Genomic DNA, 20,913 nt, shown 5'->3' with positions numbered 1-20,913 from the left:
ATTAACGCAAAAGATTAAAGTGAGTACACTAATGATAAAATTCGAGCTAAAATTATAAATCTTGAAACTTAGAGGCTAAATTAAAACAAAATTCAAAATTTAAGAACTAAAAGTGTGATTTTTGAAACATAAAAGACCAAATTGAAATCAAACTTAAAATTTAAGAACTAAAAGTGTAACATTTTGAAACTTATGATCTAAATAGAAACTAGAACCAAAGCTCATATACAAAAAAATGTATTTTCTTGATTAATTGCTTAAAAGACCAATTTGAAAGGTTGAAAATGGTAAATGACCCAGTTTTTGAAAAAATGTCAAATGTCCATTTGTTGATGTCATGATCATGTGAAATTACATTATTATCATTTTTTCCTTTTATTTTTTCTCCGGCGCGAGAAATTTTCCTCTGTACGTTGTCTTTTTCTCCTCTGTACGTCTTCTTATTCTTCTCCGGCACGATGAATCCACGCGAATAGCTCCAATGCGACCAACTCCAACGAGCAAGAGACAAAAAAGAGAGGAGTGATTTTGTGTATGAGGAAATGAAGAGAGAGCAAGAGGAGCTAGAACGATAGATATAGTGATTTGTGATTGAAACAAAAAGAAGCTAGAGCAAGAGACATGACGATTTGTGAGCGAAAAAAGAATAGTGAGCGAGACTATTTTTTTACGTGCACGCGAGTATATTTTGGTAATTTCACCCGAATTTGACGTCAGCAAAGAGTCCAGTTCACATTTATCGTCTGATTTTTGGGTCATCCATCCTGGGACCTTTTAAATTAACAAATAAACATTTTTATGATAAATGATTTAAAATGTTTATTATATATATTAATATTTACTATAAAATTCACCTCCATGTGGACGTTGATGTCGAAATCATATAAATATAAAAAATATTACACGTGGACGAAAATTTAATAGCACGAGCATCATATTAAGTTTTCATCGACATGTTGATATTTCCACATTTTTCATGGGTCTGACGTTGATATAAGAGATAAATCGTATTTTCATCGTAAGTAGACAAATCTATGAGACATAAAAAAACAAACAACAAAATGTCACTAATGTAAATATAATATAAGTAATAGACATGTTAATTTGTTTAAAAATTATAAAAGGTTTATCTACTAACTTTAAGTTTATTTTTATTTTTTTAATTTTAATAATTGAAAATTATCCATTAAAATTAAGACCTACATATTTTAAACGAGTATTAGATAAGAGTACTAATAAATGGATACTCTTCACACGTTGACTTTCAATATCCACATTGAAACACGTCAAACACTCAATGGGTGAAAGAAAAGACCGAACTCAAACCGGGCCGAAATCGGACCGAACCGGAAACCGGAATGGAAAAACCCTTCTTCCTTCTTTCTCAATAAAACGGATGTTTCAGTTCTTCCCTCCCTTTGGGATTCATTTGGAGGCGCCACAAACCCTCTCTTCTATCTTTATCATTCTCTCTCGTCTTCTTCAATTCCAGCCCAAAAACCTCCAATAATCCTCCATCCATGGCGGCCGATCCCACTCAGCTTCATCAACTCTCCTTGCTTCTGGGTTCCGATCGCACCCACTTCGAAACCCTAATTTCCCATCTCATGTCCTCTTCTAATGACCAACGTTCACAGGCTGAATCCCTTTTCAACCTCTGCAAACAAGCCCACCCAGATGCTCTTGCTCTCAAACTCGCTGATCTTCTCCATCCATCTGCTCATCCTGAGGCTCGTACCATGTCTGCCATTCTCCTCCGCCGTCAACTCATTCGTGATGATTCTTATCTCTGGCCTCGTCTTACTCCTTCTACTCAATCTACTCTTAAATCTGTTTTGCTTTCCTCTCTTCAAACTGAGGAATCTAAATCTATTTCCAAGAAGTTGTGTGATACTATTGCTGAACTTGCTTCTGGGATTTTGCCCGATGGGGGTTGGAATGAATTGATGCCGTTTATTTTTCAGTGTGTTACTTCTGATAGTTCTAAGTTGCAGGAGTCTGCTTTGTTGATTTTTGCTCAATTGGCTCAGTATATTGGTGAAACCCTAGTTCCGCATTTGGATACGCTTCACTCTGTGTTTTCTCAGTGTTTGGGTTCGTCTAAGACTGGGGATGTGAGGATTGCGGCTTTGGGTGCTGCGATTAATTTTATTCAATGTTTGTCTAGTGCTTCTGATAGGGATAGGTTTCAGAATCTATTGCCCTTGATGATGCAGACATTGACCGAGGCTTTGAATTCTGGTCAAGAAGCTACTGCAAAAGATGCGCTTGAGTTATTGATTGAATTGGCTGGGACCGAGCCGAGATTCTTGAGGAGGCAGTTGGTTGATGTGGTTGGTTCTATGTTGCAGATTGCTGAGGCGGATTCACTAGAAGAATCTACTAGACATTTAGCCATTGAGTTTGTTATAACGCTTGCTGAGGCTCGAGAGCGAGCTCCTGGGATGATGAGGAAGTTGCCACAGTTTATAAGTAGGTTGTTTGGAATACTTATGAACATGTTGTTGGATATCGAGGACGATCCTGCTTGGCATACTGCAGATACTGAGGATGAGGATGCGGGTGAGAGTGACAATTATGGATTTGGCCAAGAGTGTTTGGATAGACTTTCTATTTCATTGGGTGGCAACTCTATTGTGCCTGTTGCCTCCGAGATGTTTCCAGCTTTCTTGGCTGCTCCTGAATGGCAAAAGCATCATGCAGCACTTATTGCACTCTCACAAATTGCAGAGGGTTGCTCGAAGGTGTTAGCCTTGGCTTTGAATTTGCATCTTTTCCTTTGCTCTTCGTTGCTTTACTTTTTGAAAGGTCTAAAGTTTTCAAATAATGGAGTCTTTACAGCGTGCTCTCACTTTTCATACTAGCTTTACTTCATTGTTTTATGCTAAAGGTATCGTAGTGTTATTGGATAGATAAAGTTGCAGATACTAAATTCAATTTCAAACTTATGAATACTATATGTATTATATATGTATTATTATTATATTTCATCATCTGGGTTATTATTATTTGTTGGTGGTTCCTTTCAGTCTTACAATCTTAGGGCTTTGTTTGTTTCTTCTAGATGCCTTGATTTGTCATTCTTACGACATATTTCTCTCTATTTTTGCAGGTAATGATAAAGAATCTCGAGCAAGTACTCTCTATGGTTTTGAATTCATTCCAACATCCGCATCCACGTGTACGATGGGCAGCCATTAATGCGATTGGCCAGTTGTCTACTGATCTAGGCCCAGATTTGCAGGCTCAATATCACCATCTTGTTGTGCCTGCTTTAGCTGGAGCTATGGATGATTTTCAAAATCCACGAGTACAGGTTTGTATACCCTTTCTCTTATGATAGGAATTGGTGTAGCCAGTTAATCCTCTTTACAAATATTTCATGTTCACATGTTCTATGTGGTCAGATAATTTATCTAATTTTTTCTCTACTGTTTATCCCTCCAGAAGCTTATGTGCTGAAACTTGTCACCACTTTGTGATGATTTACATTCCCATTTTTCTATGTAATCGACTAGGAAGTAAAAAATTCTTAATGAGATTAAGGGGTGGATATCCGCTAGGTTATGATCTTATGGCTGATTTCCGTTATTTGAATAACCAGTCACTCAGTGGAGTTTTGCTTGCTTGTTTCTTTTGAAAACTGCGCACAGTATGTTACTTTTCTGAGGTAATATTGCTCTATTCATCTCTCTTTAATCTTACAGGCACATGCTGCTTCAGCAGTTCTCAATTTCAGTGAAAATTGCACCCCAGATATTTTAACGCCTTACTTGGATGGAATTGTGAGCAAACTCCTTGTACTACTGCAGGTATTCTACAATCTTAGTGAGCTTACCTTCAGTTTATAAGATCAGCATTTCACTACATGTTGGCAGTTAGATAAATCATTTGAATGAAATTCACTTTTCCTTGCTTTTGATAAATGTTATTTGTTTGTTTGAGGTATAATGGTGATGCATCTCAAGACCTATCTTTAACAGAATTTATTTTTAATATGTTACTCTTTTTGTTGCAAATATGGTGTGATTTTTGTATTTTAACTGTTTTTGTTGCAAGTATGTTGTGATTTTTGTATTTTGCATTCTTTTTGTTAATTCACTATATCGTCTGTCTGCATTCCAGAATGGAAAGCAGATGGTGCAGGAGGGTGCTTTGACAGCTCTTGCATCTGTTGCTGATTCATCTCAGGTTTTTTACTCTTTAATCTTATTCAATTATTTTTATTGCTCTTTTGTTGTGGATGTGTCAAACCTTTTCTTTTGCATGGACAGGAACACTTCCAGAAGTATTATGATGCTGTAATGCCTTACTTAAAAGCTATTCTTGTAAATGCAAGTGACAAATCCAATCGTATGCTTCGAGCCAAATCCATGGAGTGTATCAGTTTGGTTGGCATGGCTGTTGGAAAAGACAAGTTTAAGGATGATGCCAAGCAGGTTATTTTCGATAATGTTTATCCATTGTTTGCTTACTCTATTTGAACTCATATTATCTTCAGATAATATTGTTATTGTGTCTTTTAAATTAAATAATTGTTTCAATCAATCTTACTGCGTACTCTAGTAGTCGCCAATCTTTGGTGGCCATAGTGGACTGAAATCTTTTATTATCCGTCTTTTTGAAGGTTATGGATGTTTTGTTGTCACTACAAGGATCTCCAATGGAAGCAGATGATCCCACAACCAGCTACATGTTACAAGTATGTTTTGAGCATCTTTAACTCATATATTTTTGTATGGATTTGGTTTATTTTTATTGGTCCAAAAAGAAGAAAAATAATTGCTTATTTCTTTTGCAGGCATGGGCAAGACTCTGCAAATGCCTTGGACAGGATTTTCTTCCTTATATGAGTGTTGTGATGCCACCTTTGCTTCAATCTGCTCAACTTAAACCTGATGTCACAATCACATCTGCTGATTCAGATGCTGATATTGATGATGATGATGATAGGTTTGGCTTTTAAATCTTGTTCAAGTCTTAATTGGAATGAAAACAATCTAAACTGGATAGGTTCAGTTCCTTTTTCTCATATGTATATTATTTTTTTAAAAAAAACTTGAATACCTCCAAAGACATTTTGTTAGAATATTTGTTATTTATCTAATGACAACTAACTAGCATGTTTAATTTATTGTCATCTTCTGTGCTACTTTTCTGTTGGGTGTATAACATTTTCCACCAGTTTTCAGTTCGTTCTATGATCTCTCTTTTTTTATTATTTTTTAAATATTTATTTCTTCTATAATTTTTTTAAAAGTAAATTTAAAATTTGTTGTCTTTATTTTATTGCAGCATTGAAACAATAACTCTAGGTGACAAAAGGATTGGCATCAAGACTAGTGTTTTGGAGGAAAAAGCCACTGCTTGCAACATGCTGTGTTGTTATGCCGATGAGTTAAAAGAAGGATTTTTTGTCTGGATTGATCAGGTTGATTTAGTGAATTCCATTTGTTGATCTTCTAATGTGGGCTTTTGTTTACTGCTGTACTAATGCTTCTTCTATTACTTAGGTTGCTCCTACTTTAGTTCCACTCCTTAAATTTTATTTCCATGAAGAAGTTAGGAGGGCTGCTGTGTCAGGTAGTTAGCTTGTTCTTTTTCTTCTGTATGCTTTGTTCTGCTTTAAAATCATTGCAAGAGCTCATTTAAATTACCTTTTTACACTTGTTGCCTATTATCTAAACAGCCATGCCGGAGCTCCTGCGTTCAGCAAAATTGGCTGTTGAGAAAGGGCAATCTCAAGGTCGTGATGAATCCTATGTAAAGCAGTTATCAGATTATATTGTACCAGCTTTGGTGGAGGCATTACACAAGGTTAATTTACGAAAATTATATTTTGTCCAGCAGTGATAGATCTTTATACTTCCATATTGAATCCACCTTTTGTTATTAATGATCTTATGTATTTGAGAGTATTGAATGCTAAGTTATGACGTTTCATTGATCTAAATGGTTTACAGGAGCCCGAGGTGGAGATATGTGCCAGTATGTTGGATGCATTGAATGAGTGTGTACAGGTCGGTATGATGAAATTAAAATTTAAGGAACTCCTATATGAGTCATTGAGTCCGAAAAGCAAACTTAGTTCAGAATCCTTTTAGGGTCATAGCCACCCCACACGTATGTGATGCTTCTCTCCAATATGATTTCAAGGCTTGTGGGATATTAAAAGAGATAGTAGTGTTCTATTTTCCAAATTTTCTCTGGGCAGGAAAATCCTAATTGGTATCATAAGAGAATTCAATTTAATTGCTGTACAGTTTTTCTATCTTCTTTCTTTCATTCATTCGAGACTTGAGTTGTTTCTTTCTTCTTCAAATACATTCTTGAACTATATGTTACTTTTCATTATATTAGATCTCCGGACCACTTCTTGATGAAAGCCAAGTAAGGTGCATTGTCGATGAGATTAAACATGTCATAACTGCTAGTTCCTCGAGAAAGCATGAAAGAATGGAGAGGGCAAAAGCAGAGGATTTTGATGCAGATGAGAGAGAATTGCTTGATGAAGAAAATGAGCAAGAGGAAGAAGTTTTTGATCAGGTAAGTTATTGTAATAGATATGCTATCTTATGCTGTTTCGTAGTAGTTTTTTCAGGTCTATTTGAAGATTACTTTGAGAATAAGGTTGTATGCCTTACTTTTGTATTTTGATCAGGTTGGTGATTGTTTGGGAACTTTGATCAAGACTTTCAAGGCCTCGTTCTTGCCTATGTTTGATGAACTGTCATCATATTTGACACCTATGTGGGTAAGTTTTTTGAAAACTTTTCTCTGTAACGCTTAGTAACTTTGATCTTAAAAAATAGCCACTGTTTGAATCTACACGAGCTTTTCATTTTTTACAAAGTTTGCTCAAACACCTGTGTTTCTCTATTGTACAAAGATGTGAAGTTGTGCGCAAAGTTGCCAATCACTTCACTTGAGTGGAAATGAAATATAATTTGTTTTAAGTTGATGATTCCAAAATCTGCACCTTTGGTTTACATTAGGTGAGGGTTCTCGGATTTATTCTACCAACTTATTCATTCGCTTTTATGTTCAATGTTTATAACTAGACATCCAAAGTGCTCGTTGTACACTTTTGATCCCCAGCTTATATCTATGGGGCTGTGAAACTAGCCTATTTGAAATGTATCTGAAAGTACATCCATAATGGTCAAGATCTTTGGTGTGCAGGGTAAGGATAGAACAGCAGAGGAGAGGAGGATAGCAATATGTATTTTTGATGATGTTGTGGAACATTGCCGTGAAGCAGCCCTCAGGTAATGATTTCATTGTAATTTGCTGCCCTCTATGAACATTTTTTGTTGATTTTCTTATTGTGAATCAGGTACTATGATACCTACCTTCCTTTCTTGTTGGAGGCTTGCAATGATGAGAATCCTGATGTCCGTCAGGTTTGTTCTTGCCCTTGAATCATGAATGGTTGTAAATAATTTTTTTTTAGTAAGTGACGAGCTTTATCCAAATCAACCATTACTCTATTTGCAGGCGGCTGTTTATGGTATTGGTGTTTGTGCTGAGTTTGGTGGATCTGTATTCAAACCACTTGTTCAAGGTTGGCTTCGTTTGAATCTTCATTTTTGAGTTGTTGAGTTCCCTCTATTATAAATGGTGGATGAATTTGTTATCTTCTTTTTTTTTTTGTGCAGAGGCCCTTTCGAGGTTGGATGTGGTGATACGGCACCCAAATGCCCAACATTCTGAAAACGTAATGGCATATGACAATGCTGTTTCAGCTCTTGGAAAGATATGCCAGTTCCACAGAGACAGTATAAATGCACCTCAGGTTTGTGTCTCTGTGTCTTCTCATGTATTCTCATGTGTCGATGCTGGCAGCATTTCTTTCCTAGTTTTTAAATTAGATTCATATGTATTCATTTTGAATGAATTTGCTCTTTCTTTTCCTATTGCAATAGATTTTATGGTGTTTTTGAGAGTAGATTGTTCATTCACTTCTCTGATATATGCAAAAGCATCATAATCTAATTGTTAGGGCTGTAACGTAGGCTATGAAAGAAAACATTTATAGTTACCCTGTTCTCTGCAAAGCTGCCCAATGAATTGATTTCCTGACTGAAAGATCTCAAAATTAGGAGTTTAATTGAGTTCTCATTTGTCGCAAAACATGGTTTAAGTTCGAAACTCTTCCATTTATTGCATCAATGGATTCTGTTCACAACCACATCACTTTTATGGTGTGTACAACAAGTAGGCATATGCTTATTTCTGTGTCTTATATGCTTCTATAACTATTTTCTTTGGCAGTTGGTTCCTGCTTGGCTAGGCTGTTTGCCTATCAAGGGTGATTTAATTGAGGCAAAGCTAGTGCACGATCAGCTCTGTTCAATGGTTGAAAGGTTGGGATTTCGATCCCACAAGACATCTTACTCAATTTTATTTGCCTAATTCATTGTTTAGTCATGTTTTTTCTGCATTTAATTAACAGGTCCGATAAAGAACTCTTAGGTCCCAACAATCAATATCTTCCCAAAATTGTTTCCATTTTTGCTGAGGTATGGTATAACTTTAAAATATGGCGACTGCAATTGTTAGTACTTTGTGGTATTAAGGGATCTTGGGAACTTTAGCAATAATGGTATTCATATGCTTGGTTTCTCAATTTATTGGGGCATTGTTGATTTAGGTTCTATGTGCGGGTAAGGATCTTGCGACAGAACAAACTGCCAGTAGAATGGTAAACCTTTTGAGGCAGCTTCAGCAAACTCTACCACCTTCCACACTGGCATCGACCTGGTCGTCTTTGCAACCGCAACAGCAGCTTGCACTTCAATCAATCCTCTCATCTTAGCGTAATTGGAATTGGCAAGAAAGGTCATTCTTTGTTCCAGATTGTGTCAGATCCTGAGTTGGTTACATCTTGATTGGGTTGGCTGTGTGTTTTCTGGTATTTTTCGAAGCATTGTAGCCCGATAATGTCATCCCTTTTGCATTGCAAAGCACAGCAGTCATCCCTTGAAGAAAGCTGCTGCTGCTGCAGCATTGGCGTCGCGTGTTTTTGTCATCCTGTCTCATAATGTATTATTTATTTTTTTACGCGCTTGTTTAAAGCATCGATTTTGCATGGTCCAAAAGGCAAGGAGAAAGAGTTGTTACAGTTTGTGTGTATAGTACAAAATTATTGGTGAACCAGAGTCCCTACCCCCCAGAAAAAGAGTGAAGCAAGCAAAAAATAATGTCCGAGTTGGTTATTATTATTTTTGAGGCTTTGAAGTTTTGGAAAAGTGAGGTCAAAGCGTGTCATTGAAACAGAGAATTGTTAAGTTTTGGTTTTTGGTTCTTTACATTTTCCCGAGTACTTTCAACAGCTGTTGGCAGTTTTGCTGTCTTATGGTGAAAATTATAATTTGATGAAAGGGTGAGGAATGGTTTTTTTTTTCCTCTCTCGACGTTTTGATGAAGTTATAATCAAGACAATTACATTGATCCATCATCACCTTAGATGTTTTTGTCGGATGGTCGATATGAGATTAAGATTCTTGATTTTTAAAGGGGTGTTCTAGTGTTCTAGAGAAATCCATCACTTTAAGGTTCTAATCTGGTTAATAGCTAAACAATTAGGTTGTTTTTGTTGTGAATGAGGTTTTAACTAGTTTAGGGGTGTGAGACGGTGAGTTGAGATAAGATATTTGAAATAGTTTGTGGAGTTCATATATTTGGAGTTTATGTCGGTAGTTTTTTTAACTCTAAATAATATGTTTTTATGATTACTATTTTTGTTTTGAAAATTTTTTATTCAATAATTCTATCCATCTTTATTTGAATAAGATATAGATTGCAATCTTTTCTTTTAATTTTTAAAATTTTTCTTTCTTTTTTGGGCAATGAACATTTTCTGTAGAAATATAGTTAAATAAGATGAGAAATTAAAGCGAAATCAAAATTTTTTATTCTAGCTAATTTTTCTCTCTCGATTTCATTATCTTCTTTTTCTTCTTCTTCCTATTGTTGCTCTATATTTTTATATGATTTTTTTAATTAAATCTCTCCATCATCGTAACGGCCAATGAAGTGTTACCACATTTCTTCATCACCAGAGAACAAATCTATATTTTTCATTAAATCTTGCTGAAAAATGTTTCAGGATTTTTTTTTCATTTTATGGTTTTTTTTATTATATGTTATATACTTTTCAACTACATATATATTTTTCGTCTAAATATTCTTAATACCCATTTGATATATGAATTCATTACATATAAATACTGCACTCAATGCAGACAAAATATATTTTTTATATAATCAACAACTCTATAACATACTTTAAAAGTCGTCTTATAGTAGTTGGAAGTGGTTGTCGAAGTTGATGATTTTTGCTGGAGTTTGTAGTCGGAAGTGGTTGTCGGAGTTCGAAGTTAGTCACATGAAGGTGTATTAAAATTGGTTGTTGAAGTTTGTCATCAGAGGTGGTTTCCGAATCCCGAAGTTGGTCGAGTGAAAATGGTCGTCGAAGTTGATTTTCGCTGGAGATTGTAGTTGGAGGTGACTGTCATAGCCCGAGCATGAAGGTGATATTAGAGTTGGTTGTCGGAGTTTGTCGTCGAAGGTAGTTGTAAAAGCCTCGAGTTGATCGTCGGAGTTGTGTTGGTCAAAGGTGATCGTCGAAGGTGATTTTCATTGGAGTTTGTAGTTGGAGGTGGTTGTTGGAGCCTATGAAAGTGGTTGTTGGAGTTGGTTATTAGAGTTTGTTGTCGGAGCCAATTGGTCGTCGGAGTTGGTAGTGCGAAGGTGGTTGTCAAATGCTAGAATTGGGTTTTAGAGTTGGTCGTGTGAAGTTATCGGAGCTCGGAGTTGGTCAACAGAGCTGTCATCGGAGGTGGTTATCGGAGTTTGGATTTTGTCGCCAGAATTGTCATCAGAGGTGGTCGTCGGAGTTCTCATCGGAGGTGGTTATAGGAGCTCGGAGTTAGTTCTCAGAGTGTGACAGTGGCTGATGAGTAGAGCCACTGAAAACATGAGAAGAAGAGAGAGTTGAGGTGAGTTGGTAAAATATACCAACTCACCTCCACCGACATTTAAAGTTGGCCAAACATCCCCTTAGAGTTAAATAACTTTTTATCAACTAAAATTATTTTTCAAACAAGGATTGATAGAGTAACCGTTTTGAATTGAAAAATGTTGGAAATATTTATAATATAGCAAAATGTCAGTCTATCAGTGATAGACAACGACAGACACTAATAGATCTATCAATATCTATCGTTATCTATTGCTGATTAACGACATTATGCAATATTTGTAAATAAGTTGGTCAAATTTTCTTTATTTAAAAGCATGTCAGATTGATAGGTGCTTTTCTTCAACCAAAAAAGAAGAAGAAAAAAGTGTTTCACAAGCTTCCAAAAATATACATATGCAATTAATAAAGCTATAAAATGATTCCAATGCTGTCTATTTAACAACTCCATTAATTATAAATTTCAACTATTTATGTTAAAGAAAGTATAAGCTAGACACATTGTAATATCATATAATAAGGAGACAACAGCCCTATCATTTTTGTATTTAATAATTTTGTTTTTTTAGTTACAAAAAGAAAATAATGTGATCAATATCTTTTAAAATAAAGATTATTATAATTGATGATGATTATTGCATTGCTACTTGTCTTAGTGATGAAATGGATGTTAGAACAATGGCGACGTGCAGAATGGGACACCATTATTTCCCTATTCATTCAATCTTTTATTTCTTTTTCTAATTAAAATAAGTTAGGCTATTTTATAAATTCAATCAATGATTTTAATAATTATTCTATCTATCGTCCCGATCTTTAAAAAAAATTAGGAAAAAGAATTTAAGTTATACATTAAATTTTAGGATAAGATCAATTAAAACATTGAATAAAAATTTTCCCATTTTTTTTATTTAACCTAGTTTATTTTGTTACTTAGACAGAAGTTTTTTTTTTTTTTTTTTTGACAAGAAAGTAATTTTGTTGAGGTGATTTTGAATTTATTTTAGGTGCACTCGAAAGAAAATCATCATAAATAATTAGAAGATGGCGTATGTTTATGTCAAGTCACTCATAAAAGTATACCGTTTTTTGGCACGATTATTAATATAAAATTTTATGATACTCTATCAACAAAGTTTAGGGAATGTAGATTAATTTTCTCGTAAAGAAAGAAGAAAAATATTGTCTTGCTCTAATCTTTATGTGTCCATGTTCATCGGTTAATTATCTTGTTACGACATTATTCGAATTTTAATTTTCAATCTTGATTTCAGAAAGAAAAAAAGGAAAATTCTAAACTTTTGAGATTGAAGAAGAAATTTTAACTTTTGACCACTTTGTCAAGAATTCAGATCGATGTGCGTGATGAAAAATAAAAAAAGAAAAAGAAATGGAAAAAAAAGAAAGAAAAAGAAATTAAGAACTACATCTTAAAAGTAACTTTTTAATTTTTTTTTTCAAAGAAATGAATTTTTTAATCTTTAAAGGCTTATCATTATAACCTTCAAGACAACCAATTTGATTATAATTTAGTGAATAAAAAATTAATTATTATCATTTTAAAAGTCAACAATTCGATGATTTGATTCTTTTATCTTATAATTATAAAAACAAAAAAATATCTAAATAAATGTACTCGTTAATTTTATAATTTAAAAAAATAGAAAAATAATTAGAATAGTTATAATTGGTAGCATTTTTATGAATAATAGCCAAGTGTATAACATCATTTAAAAAAATTACAAATATAGACAAATCTATCAGCAATAGACTTTCTTACCAGTGGTATGGTCTATCACAAACTCCTACCATAGTTTATCACTGATAGACTATTTAAATTTAGTCATATTTACAATTCTTTTTACATTATATTATATTTATTAATCTTTTGAGTCTAATGTCTATGTCACTGTCCCAAATAATTAAGATTGAAAAATAAGAAGTTTGTTTTATTTAGGTAGCTAATGCCTCGTAGGTTGAGATTAGAATTTGTCTTGTCTTGATTTGAACTTTGAAGAGCCACCATTTTTTTTTAAAAAAAATTAATTTTATCCTTATTCTCATTATTTTATTTTATTTTATAAAGATATTCTGAAACTTCTTTCTTAGGCCTCCAAGTGGCAGCATTTTGTGCTTCATAACTTTCTCTCTCTAATGTTTGACTTAGTTTCCCCTCAAAGAGAGAGAAGCTGTGTAATTACTTTCTTGCCCTTTATTATTATTCTTGGTCAATGTTTAACACTCAACAATTGTTGGACTTGAAATGTCATTAATTTTCGATTATTTAACTTTTAAAATAATTACGATAAGTTTTACTTTGTAAAAAGTTGATTGTGACGCCAACAAAAATGTAGCTCAACATAGTATTTATATTATTGACCTTGAAGTTTGAGGTTCGATTTCACCATCTCACACTTTAATTACAATACACTTGAAAAAAAAAATTGGTTGTGACATGAATTAAAATAATGTTTGACAAAATTTAATTTTAAATTGAAAAAACTAGTTAGATATTTAAATAAATTAAGATTAAATTGACGTAATTTAATTATACGAATAAAAGTAAGTTTATGATTTTTTTTTTTTTTTACATTAATAATTAATTTATGATTTAACTTAAATTTTTATATGGTTTGAATTTCAACTAATTTTTTTAATCTAAATTATTTGATAAAAGTTTAAGAAAAATAATTTTTATAAAAAATTGAATCAACTAAAATTTGAAAATGTATGTGAAAATATATTAATATAGAAGGATATTTTTATAATATATTCATTTAAATGGTTAAGAAAGTAAAAGATTTTTAGAAAAAGCTAAATTTAAGAACTACTCCTGTGAGTTTTTACAAGTTAATTATAATTTAAAAAGTGATTCTCATAGATTAATTGATAATTTGATTTACTGTCAATGAATGTGATTAAGACTTTTTCAAAATTACTTTTCTATGGTTGCACAAAGCATTTGTGAAATTCTTTTCTTTAAAAGAATACGAATAGATTGCAAAATTTTTAAATTTACAATCCATTGGTAGTATTCATTGAATTCTCTCTCATCTAACTAAAAAAACATTGGAAAAAAAGACATACTACAGTTACACTTTGGACAATTTAGTCAATTTTTATCTTTCGAGAAAACTTTCATGTTAACATGAGCATAACTTAACTATTCAAAACTTCATATCCGACTTGATAAGAGATTCAAATCTCCACTTTTTTTCTGTTGTCGGAAAAAAGATTATTTAGTTTCATGAAGTCAACTAGAAAATAAAATTAGGATCTATTTTTTAGATGAGTTAACTTAAAACAATTGATTTTTATGAGTTGAATGTTCATCCATTAAAAAAACATGTTAGTTTTTAATCATCATTTTATTTTTCATATACCAATACATTAGTTTGACTTTTGTTTCCAATAAGAAATGAACAAAATTGTCCTCCTATTGATGCTTTAAAGAAAGTATATGAAATTCCCTATAAAAAATTCACTAGTTATTCAAATTTTAATATAAAACACTTTAAAAAATTATCTTTTTAAATATTCTAGAAAAGCCCACAACTTTTATTTTAAACGTTTATATAAAAATTTCACATAAAAATGTCGGACCAAACATCAAAATGATTTATTATCGAAGAACTTTCTACTCGTACTTATAATTATTCACACACTAATTCTAAAGACCTACTAGAAGCATTAGTAAACCAAAAATATCTCATTTGTTTTTCACTAAAAAAAAAAAAAAAGAAGAAAATCAAAGTCATATTTTCAAAGGGTATTTTGGGAAACAAAAGACTAAGAATTAAAGACTTAAATGACCTAATTCCTTTTTAGTGAATTTTTTAATACACAAAGTTAAAGACCAAGAACATGAAACCAAACACAAGAAACCATTACAAAAGTTTTGTTGCTGCCATTTCAAATTCAACTCATTCCCCAATAATTCCCAAATAAATAATAAAATCAATCAATTTCAATTTCATATAAAAATCCCCATTTCCCATTTTCCAACAAACAAGATTCTTCTTCTTCTTCTTCTTCTTCTACAACTTAAAAATTCCCGCCATGGAAATCGACTTTCAGTCGCCGGAGACTCACGGCGGAGCCGCCGTATCCGTAATAAAAACAAGCAAATTCAAAGGCAGAAGCAGAGGTAACAACAATGGAAACAAGTTCGTCGGAGTTCGGCAACGGCCATCGGGCAGATGGGTGGCGGAAATCAAAGACACGACGAAAAAAATCCGAATGTGGCTTGGAACTTTCGAGACCGCCGAAGAAGCCGCCCGTGCTTACGATGAAGCCGCTTGTCTTCTTCGAGGATCCAATACAAGAACCAATTTCATTCCACAAATCTCTACGAATTCTCCAATCGCTTCTAGAATCCGCTCCCTATTAAACACCAAAAAAACCGTAAATCGAAAATCCCTAGAAAATCCCACCACCACCTCCGCCGCGGCCGCTGCCACTTCCGCCGTCGCGGATCCGTCAATTCAGGACGATGGATTGTTCGACGGGGCGTATAAACCGGATATGACGAATTGTTTGGAAGAAAGAGAGGTGGGTTATTGCGATTCGTCTTGCTCTGTTTCTTGTGGATTGGGGGTTCCGTTACCGGAGAACGTAACGGCGAATTCAGAGGAATTGGAGTTGTGTGCTTTCGAGAGAATGAAAGTCGAGAGACAAATTTCAGCTTCTTTGTATGCCATTAATGGAGTTCAGGAGTATATGGAAGCTGTTCATGAAGCTTCTGAACCCATTTGGGATCTTCCACCACTCTGTTCTCTGTTCTGTTGATGAAGAAGAAGAAGGATTCTCTGTTGTCGTCGTCGTCGTCTTCTTCTTCTTGATCATGAAAGGTAAATTACAAGAAGTAAATGGAACTTTGTCGTCTGTTTCAGAAATATTACCATCCATTTTGTTTATGAAAATTAAGTCTATAAATACTATTGAACCTCCAAATTTGTTCATTAAGTTAACAGTATGGGATGGATTGTTTGTGATTTGGCTAGATTTCTAATTGGTGTGGGATTTAGGAAGAACAATAGGAAGTGAAAAATGAAGTTGCTTAAGATGAGAGATGTGGAGGAAGGATGGTGCTGTCGTTTTTGATTCATTTGGTGGACTGTCGGACTGTGCTGATGCTGAAGTGGTTCCCTGCCTGCTCTGTATCGATCCAAAATCAAAAGCCTTATGTTCGTGGTTTTGGAAATGGCTTCTAATGTGGGGGGTGGTGTCCTTCTTCAAATGTTCTCGTTGTTCTTGCAGTTCAGTCTGGCAATGGCTGCCTTGAGTGGCCTACTCCCCTGCTCATCCTTATCTCTTTGTGTAGTTCCAACTTTTCTTCCTCTTTAGAAGATGTTTCTATTCATTTTTTGGGACACTGAAGTGTCGTTTGGACTTCCCTTTGCGATTTGCGAGAAACGTGGGTTTTAATAGTTGGTTGGCGTTAAGATCCACGGTTTTGAAAGTAAAATTCGGTGTGACTTTAGTGCTAAATAGCATATGCCGGTTGCTTTTCGAGATTAACACAACCTCCCAATTCAAGCGTGTACTTGCCAAAGGAATGATTGAGATCGTTGGAAATTTTGCTAAGACCACAAAAGAGAAGAACATAGAGGAGAGGGAATCGATTTCCATGCATCTTTTTTTCCCCAATAACTGAGAGTTATTTAAAGGAAAGATAAGATCGGTTTTAAAACAAAAAACCGTTTTGAAATTAATTTTAAAAGCTATTTTAGAATTAACTGAGATTAATATTAATTATTGAAATTAATCACAAACAATTAATTCTTTTTCGTTTTTCCTTTTGCTATGGGTCAAATGCCTAAAGTCAGTCACAACAATCCCGCACGAATGATTGGTATAGTAACCAAAAAAAGGACATCTTATAAAATATATTTTCTAAGCAAAGTTAATTAAGTGAACAAACTTAAGCATTAATATTTTGATGATTTGAATTGATGCATAGTAAGATGGGGTAACAAAATTGTTAAAGAGAGTGAGTTACCTCAAATTTTCAATAACAATAGTTGAGACCCCCACAACATGTTTTACTCCTTAAATTTTCATTGATTCTACGATAAAGGGTGCTATTTAAGCCATGCACATAGAACCTCAGGTTACCGTGAAAGCTCTAGAAAGAGACCCTTAAACTCTTTCATAGAAGGTGACCACATCTTCACATTCACACTTATTGCTTCATCGAGTCTATCGCAATAGGAAACTAAAAAATTGAGCTATGAAGACTTCACATCTAGTCCATATCAGGACCAACTTCATCAAGTTTGTCAATGACAAAACACTTAAAATCTGAGCTATGAAGATTTTACAATTATCCGTCAAGTCCATATCAGGACCACTCAAGGAAAGGGCTATGTAACTTTGAAGGATTTAAGTCTATCCATCAAGTCCGTATTAGGACCATCCAAAGAAAAGACTATGGAGTTTTTATGGGTTTGAGTCCTATCCACACTAAGGATTCTTGAATTATTCTCCTTATTAGGCCTTTGGTTAGAGGATCCGCCAACTTCCTCTCAAACCTCACAAACTTCAAGGAGATTATTCTTCCTTTCAATAACTATTTTACAGCTCCATGTCTGAGGCGTATATGCCTTCTTTTACCAATATACGCACTATTTTTGGCAATTTCTATGACAACCTGTGAATAACAGTGCAAAGAGATTGGTATTGATGTTTTCCCACAATGGTGCATCTTCCAGTAGGCTTCTAAACTATTCGTACTGATGCTTTTCACAATTGTACAGCTTCTAGTAGGCTTATAAGTCACTCAGCCTCTTGTTCTACTAATTCTAGAGCAACAAATTTAGACTTCATGGTGGACCTTGCCATACAAGTCTGTTTAGCAGATTTCCATGAAATAGCTCACCTACCCAATAAGAACACATATCCACTAGTCAAGCCTACTTTATTGTTCTATGCTACTCAATTTGCTTACACTACCCTTCTAACATGAAAAAAAATTATTAAAATGCAAACAATATTCTATTGTACTCCTAAGATACCTTAATACGATGAAGAGCAATCAAATGGTCTTTATCAGGATTATGTGTATATTTATTCACTCTTCTCACAACATATGCAAAAATAAGTCTAGTATAGTTTATCAACATAATACTTCCTATAATCTTTGCATATTCAGTATCATAAGGTGTTCTTATAGGAGCGTCATCAAAATAATCAATTTTGATTATCATAAAGAAAAAAAAAATACTAAGTATCACATCAGCTTACCCAATTCACTTCAAAATGTGATAACAATAACAACTTGGTATTATTAATTGCATCTATGTTTGCACCAAAGATAAGCATACAATAAATAACCACATAATCAACTTAAATAAATTTTTATTTGTTGCATTTGAAAGTAATGAATGAAATTATAGCCTTATGCTTTGCCTTAATCTCTAAATAGAATGAATAAGTGTGAGACCTCGAATGTTGGTCAATTAAAAATTTTAACCTAAGAGACTAACTATTAAAGTGAAGATTTTGGGAAATAAATTGACTAAGTATTTAAACATATAAACTTCTAGCGTTGATATATGCTACCTAGCAAGGTGCACGCATGGAGGCCCCATGCATTCGTTATAGGTATTGAAGGTTGATGCAAAGCAAAGTGAGAGCGACAAGGCATCGGCCAAGTGTTGGCATGAGTAGGTTAATCACGCGTTGGAATATCATTGGGTATTTATAAAGTATACGGCAGTTAAGGGGCTCGTGAGGTTAGTATGCATGCGGGCAAGGTGTGGTGGACGTTGGCGCAAGGTAAACGCTAATCCTAGCGCACGCGTACAAGGGATGCGCGAAAGCTTGTCCGCATGATATAGGCGTTACGTGATCAAGCAATGAGGAAGGGTCACCGAGCAACGAGTATAAACGAGGCACTGATGAGCACACACGAGCAGGAAAATTAATGCAACGCATGAGCGCTCGGCCATGCGAGCGGGGGCGCAAGGTGCTGAGTGTGGGGTGTTGGGGTGTTGTGCGGAGAGTAAATGCATGACTGAGCATTGAGCGATGAACACAAAGCGCTGGGCGAGTAATGAAGCTATGCGATGGCTAGATTGATTTAAGGTTAGGGAACCCTCTTGAGCACTTACATGTTCCATAGGGGTCCTAGGCATAAGGTTATCATTTAAACATCTAGTATGCGACAGCCTAGGTGAAGGAGTTGAGCGCATAAGTATACAATGAAGGCCATCGTGCAACAAATACAAGCTATCATGCGTCGAGTAATGGCCATCATGTAGTGAGCAACGACTAGCACACATCGAGTAATAATCATATGTGAACAAGGATGCACTTAGTCATCTCAAAATCTTGCGAAATTCAAAGGCTTTGGGTTGTTTAGCTGTGATTTGAGGGACAAACGGTGGGTGATGCACCAACTTAAGTGTTGAACAGATTGAAACTAGGAGCTGTCAGCTGGAAATTAAGGATGGGATGGAAATATTTGAGGTGGGCGCACGTAAAGGCATGCAAAGGAAAGCTGAAGCGTTGGCTAAAGGAAATGAAGACACTTGCGGACCAAGGTGGCAAAGGGTTGTCGTGGGTAGCGCAAGTTGAGGGCACATTGACATCAAGTTAAGCTGGAGGTGTCAAGTTGGGAAGGACTTGAGACGCCTATAAATAGGATGGGTTGAGACGAACAACTCTCACAATCCATTCGTGCCTTTTGAGTGAAGTTAGTGAGGAAGTCCTCAAAAGGGAGTATAGAGAAAGGTCTCAGGCTGTCGTCTCAACTGAGGCGTTGAAGAAAGAAGAATTTACGTTGGAAGTCTAGTGGTCAGCTGATCGCATAGGCTGATTGTGTAGGCTGATTGTTTAGCCCTGCCGTGCGTCCTTGCCATCGCAAGTGATTGTGCGTGCGCCTCGCCAGACGCATCCGAACAAACGTATAGATGCATTTCAGCATGCATTGCATGCATCTTGTCGCCCAGTGCTGCCCTGTGCAAGTGCTATCGCCCAGTTGCATGCGTTCCAACTCACCTACGCACCAAACGCAACCACCTTGCAGCTTAGCACTCACCAAATTGGGATTATCAAAAGAATTATAAACTAATTTAGAAATTCTTTGAAAGGAATTCGAATTCAGGAGAAATAGGACAGGAAGTTGGTTAAAGAATTTTTTGAAAATCGATAAGGAGAAACGGTGAGTGGTTTATATTTTTAATGGTTGAATATATTATATATTTGTATCAGTCTGGTAAATATTGGCATGATCTGAAAGTACATATTTTTCTTGGGTTATAAGTATTATTTTTTTGTTTGAATGATTGTTTACTCCGAGAGTCTTGGTTTGGATGTTTGTTCTTATTAGTTTAATTAGAAAGTGGAAATTATACTCGGATATTATTAGCATATTTTGTGGATGTTGGACTAAAATTGTCAGGATGTCTGACTGGGATTATCCTAGTACCCGAGTATATCTAGCAGGAACGGTCGACATGTGCACATTCGACGGGTTGTTTGGGGTATTGGAAATTGTTTCTCAAACCATCCTATGGGATTTGTTATGTATTGTTTGATTATGTGATCATGTCAATCTGGTTTCATGAATTGTCTGTATGTATATGTGTCTGAATGATGGTTCATGTTGTGTTGTTGCTTTCTCAGAAAATATTTTTAAAAAGTGGTTATTAGTTAGTTTAAAACTTACCACTCACTGAGCATTCTTGCTCATGATTTTCAAATGTTTTCCTAGACCCCCAGGTAACAGGAAGAGGGCGCTGAAATTGGATTAGGACCAGTTATCAGAGTGATTGTGGAATCATTCCATCTAGATAATGGTATCAGGAGTATTCAGACGTATGATAGTAAAAAAAAAATGTATAAATGAATAAACGTTAATGTATTGTATAAATATTCTTAATTAAATTAGCATGATTATGTTTTATATTTAAAAATGAAATATA

General features: G+C 34.7%; 2 protein-coding genes across 2 annotated transcripts; both read left to right on the top strand.

Moving 5' to 3' along the window:
* Nucleotides 1-1,395: 1,395 nt before the first annotated feature.
* Nucleotides 1,396-9,311, top strand: LOC120073115 (uncharacterized). Its single transcript, XM_039025739.2, has 20 exons — nt 1,396-2,744; nt 3,113-3,316; nt 3,708-3,812; nt 4,126-4,191; nt 4,275-4,439; nt 4,628-4,702; nt 4,802-4,953; nt 5,296-5,431; nt 5,514-5,583; nt 5,690-5,817; nt 5,964-6,020; nt 6,361-6,546; nt 6,662-6,754; nt 7,183-7,268; nt 7,337-7,403; nt 7,498-7,564; nt 7,659-7,795; nt 8,275-8,366; nt 8,456-8,522; nt 8,654-9,311. The coding sequence occupies exons 1-20, from the start codon at nt 1,521-1,523 to the stop codon at nt 8,816-8,818; spliced, it is 3,342 nt and encodes a 1,113-aa protein (XP_038881667.1). The 5' UTR covers nt 1,396-1,520; the 3' UTR covers nt 8,819-9,311.
* Nucleotides 9,312-14,822: 5,511 nt separating this feature from the next.
* Nucleotides 14,823-16,474, top strand: LOC120074282 (ethylene-responsive transcription factor ERN1-like). The gene is made up of 2 exons (XM_039027360.2): nt 14,823-15,834; nt 15,988-16,474. The coding sequence occupies exon 1, from the start codon at nt 15,044-15,046 to the stop codon at nt 15,770-15,772; it is 729 nt and encodes a 242-aa protein (XP_038883288.1). The 5' UTR covers nt 14,823-15,043; the 3' UTR covers nt 15,773-15,834; nt 15,988-16,474.
* Nucleotides 16,475-20,913: the final 4,439 nt, after the last annotated feature.

This window comes from Benincasa hispida, chromosome 3, assembly GCF_027475165.1.
Source record: "Benincasa hispida cultivar pf3 chromosome 3, pf3_genome.v1.1, whole genome shotgun sequence".
NCBI classification, from domain to species: domain Eukaryota; kingdom Viridiplantae; phylum Streptophyta; class Magnoliopsida; order Cucurbitales; family Cucurbitaceae; genus Benincasa; species Benincasa hispida.
Note: the sequence above shows the minus strand (reverse complement) of the source record. Positions and strands in the feature narration are given on the sequence as shown.

Coding starts and splice junctions, on each gene's coding strand:
- LOC120074282 (XM_039027360.2), top strand. CDS start 15,044: ATGGAAATCGACTTTCAGTCGCCGGAGACTCACGGCGGAGCCGCCGTA.
- LOC120073115 (XM_039025739.2), top strand. CDS start 1,521: ATGGCGGCCGATCCCACTCAGCTTCATCAACTCTCCTTGCTTCTGGGT. Junction 5,584..5,689: donor TAGGAGGGCTGCTGTGTCAG/GTAGTTAGCTTG, acceptor TTATCTAAACAG/CCATGCCGGAGCTCCTGCGT. Junction 7,565..7,658: donor ATTCAAACCACTTGTTCAAG/GTTGGCTTCGTT, acceptor TTTTTTGTGCAG/AGGCCCTTTCGAGGTTGGAT.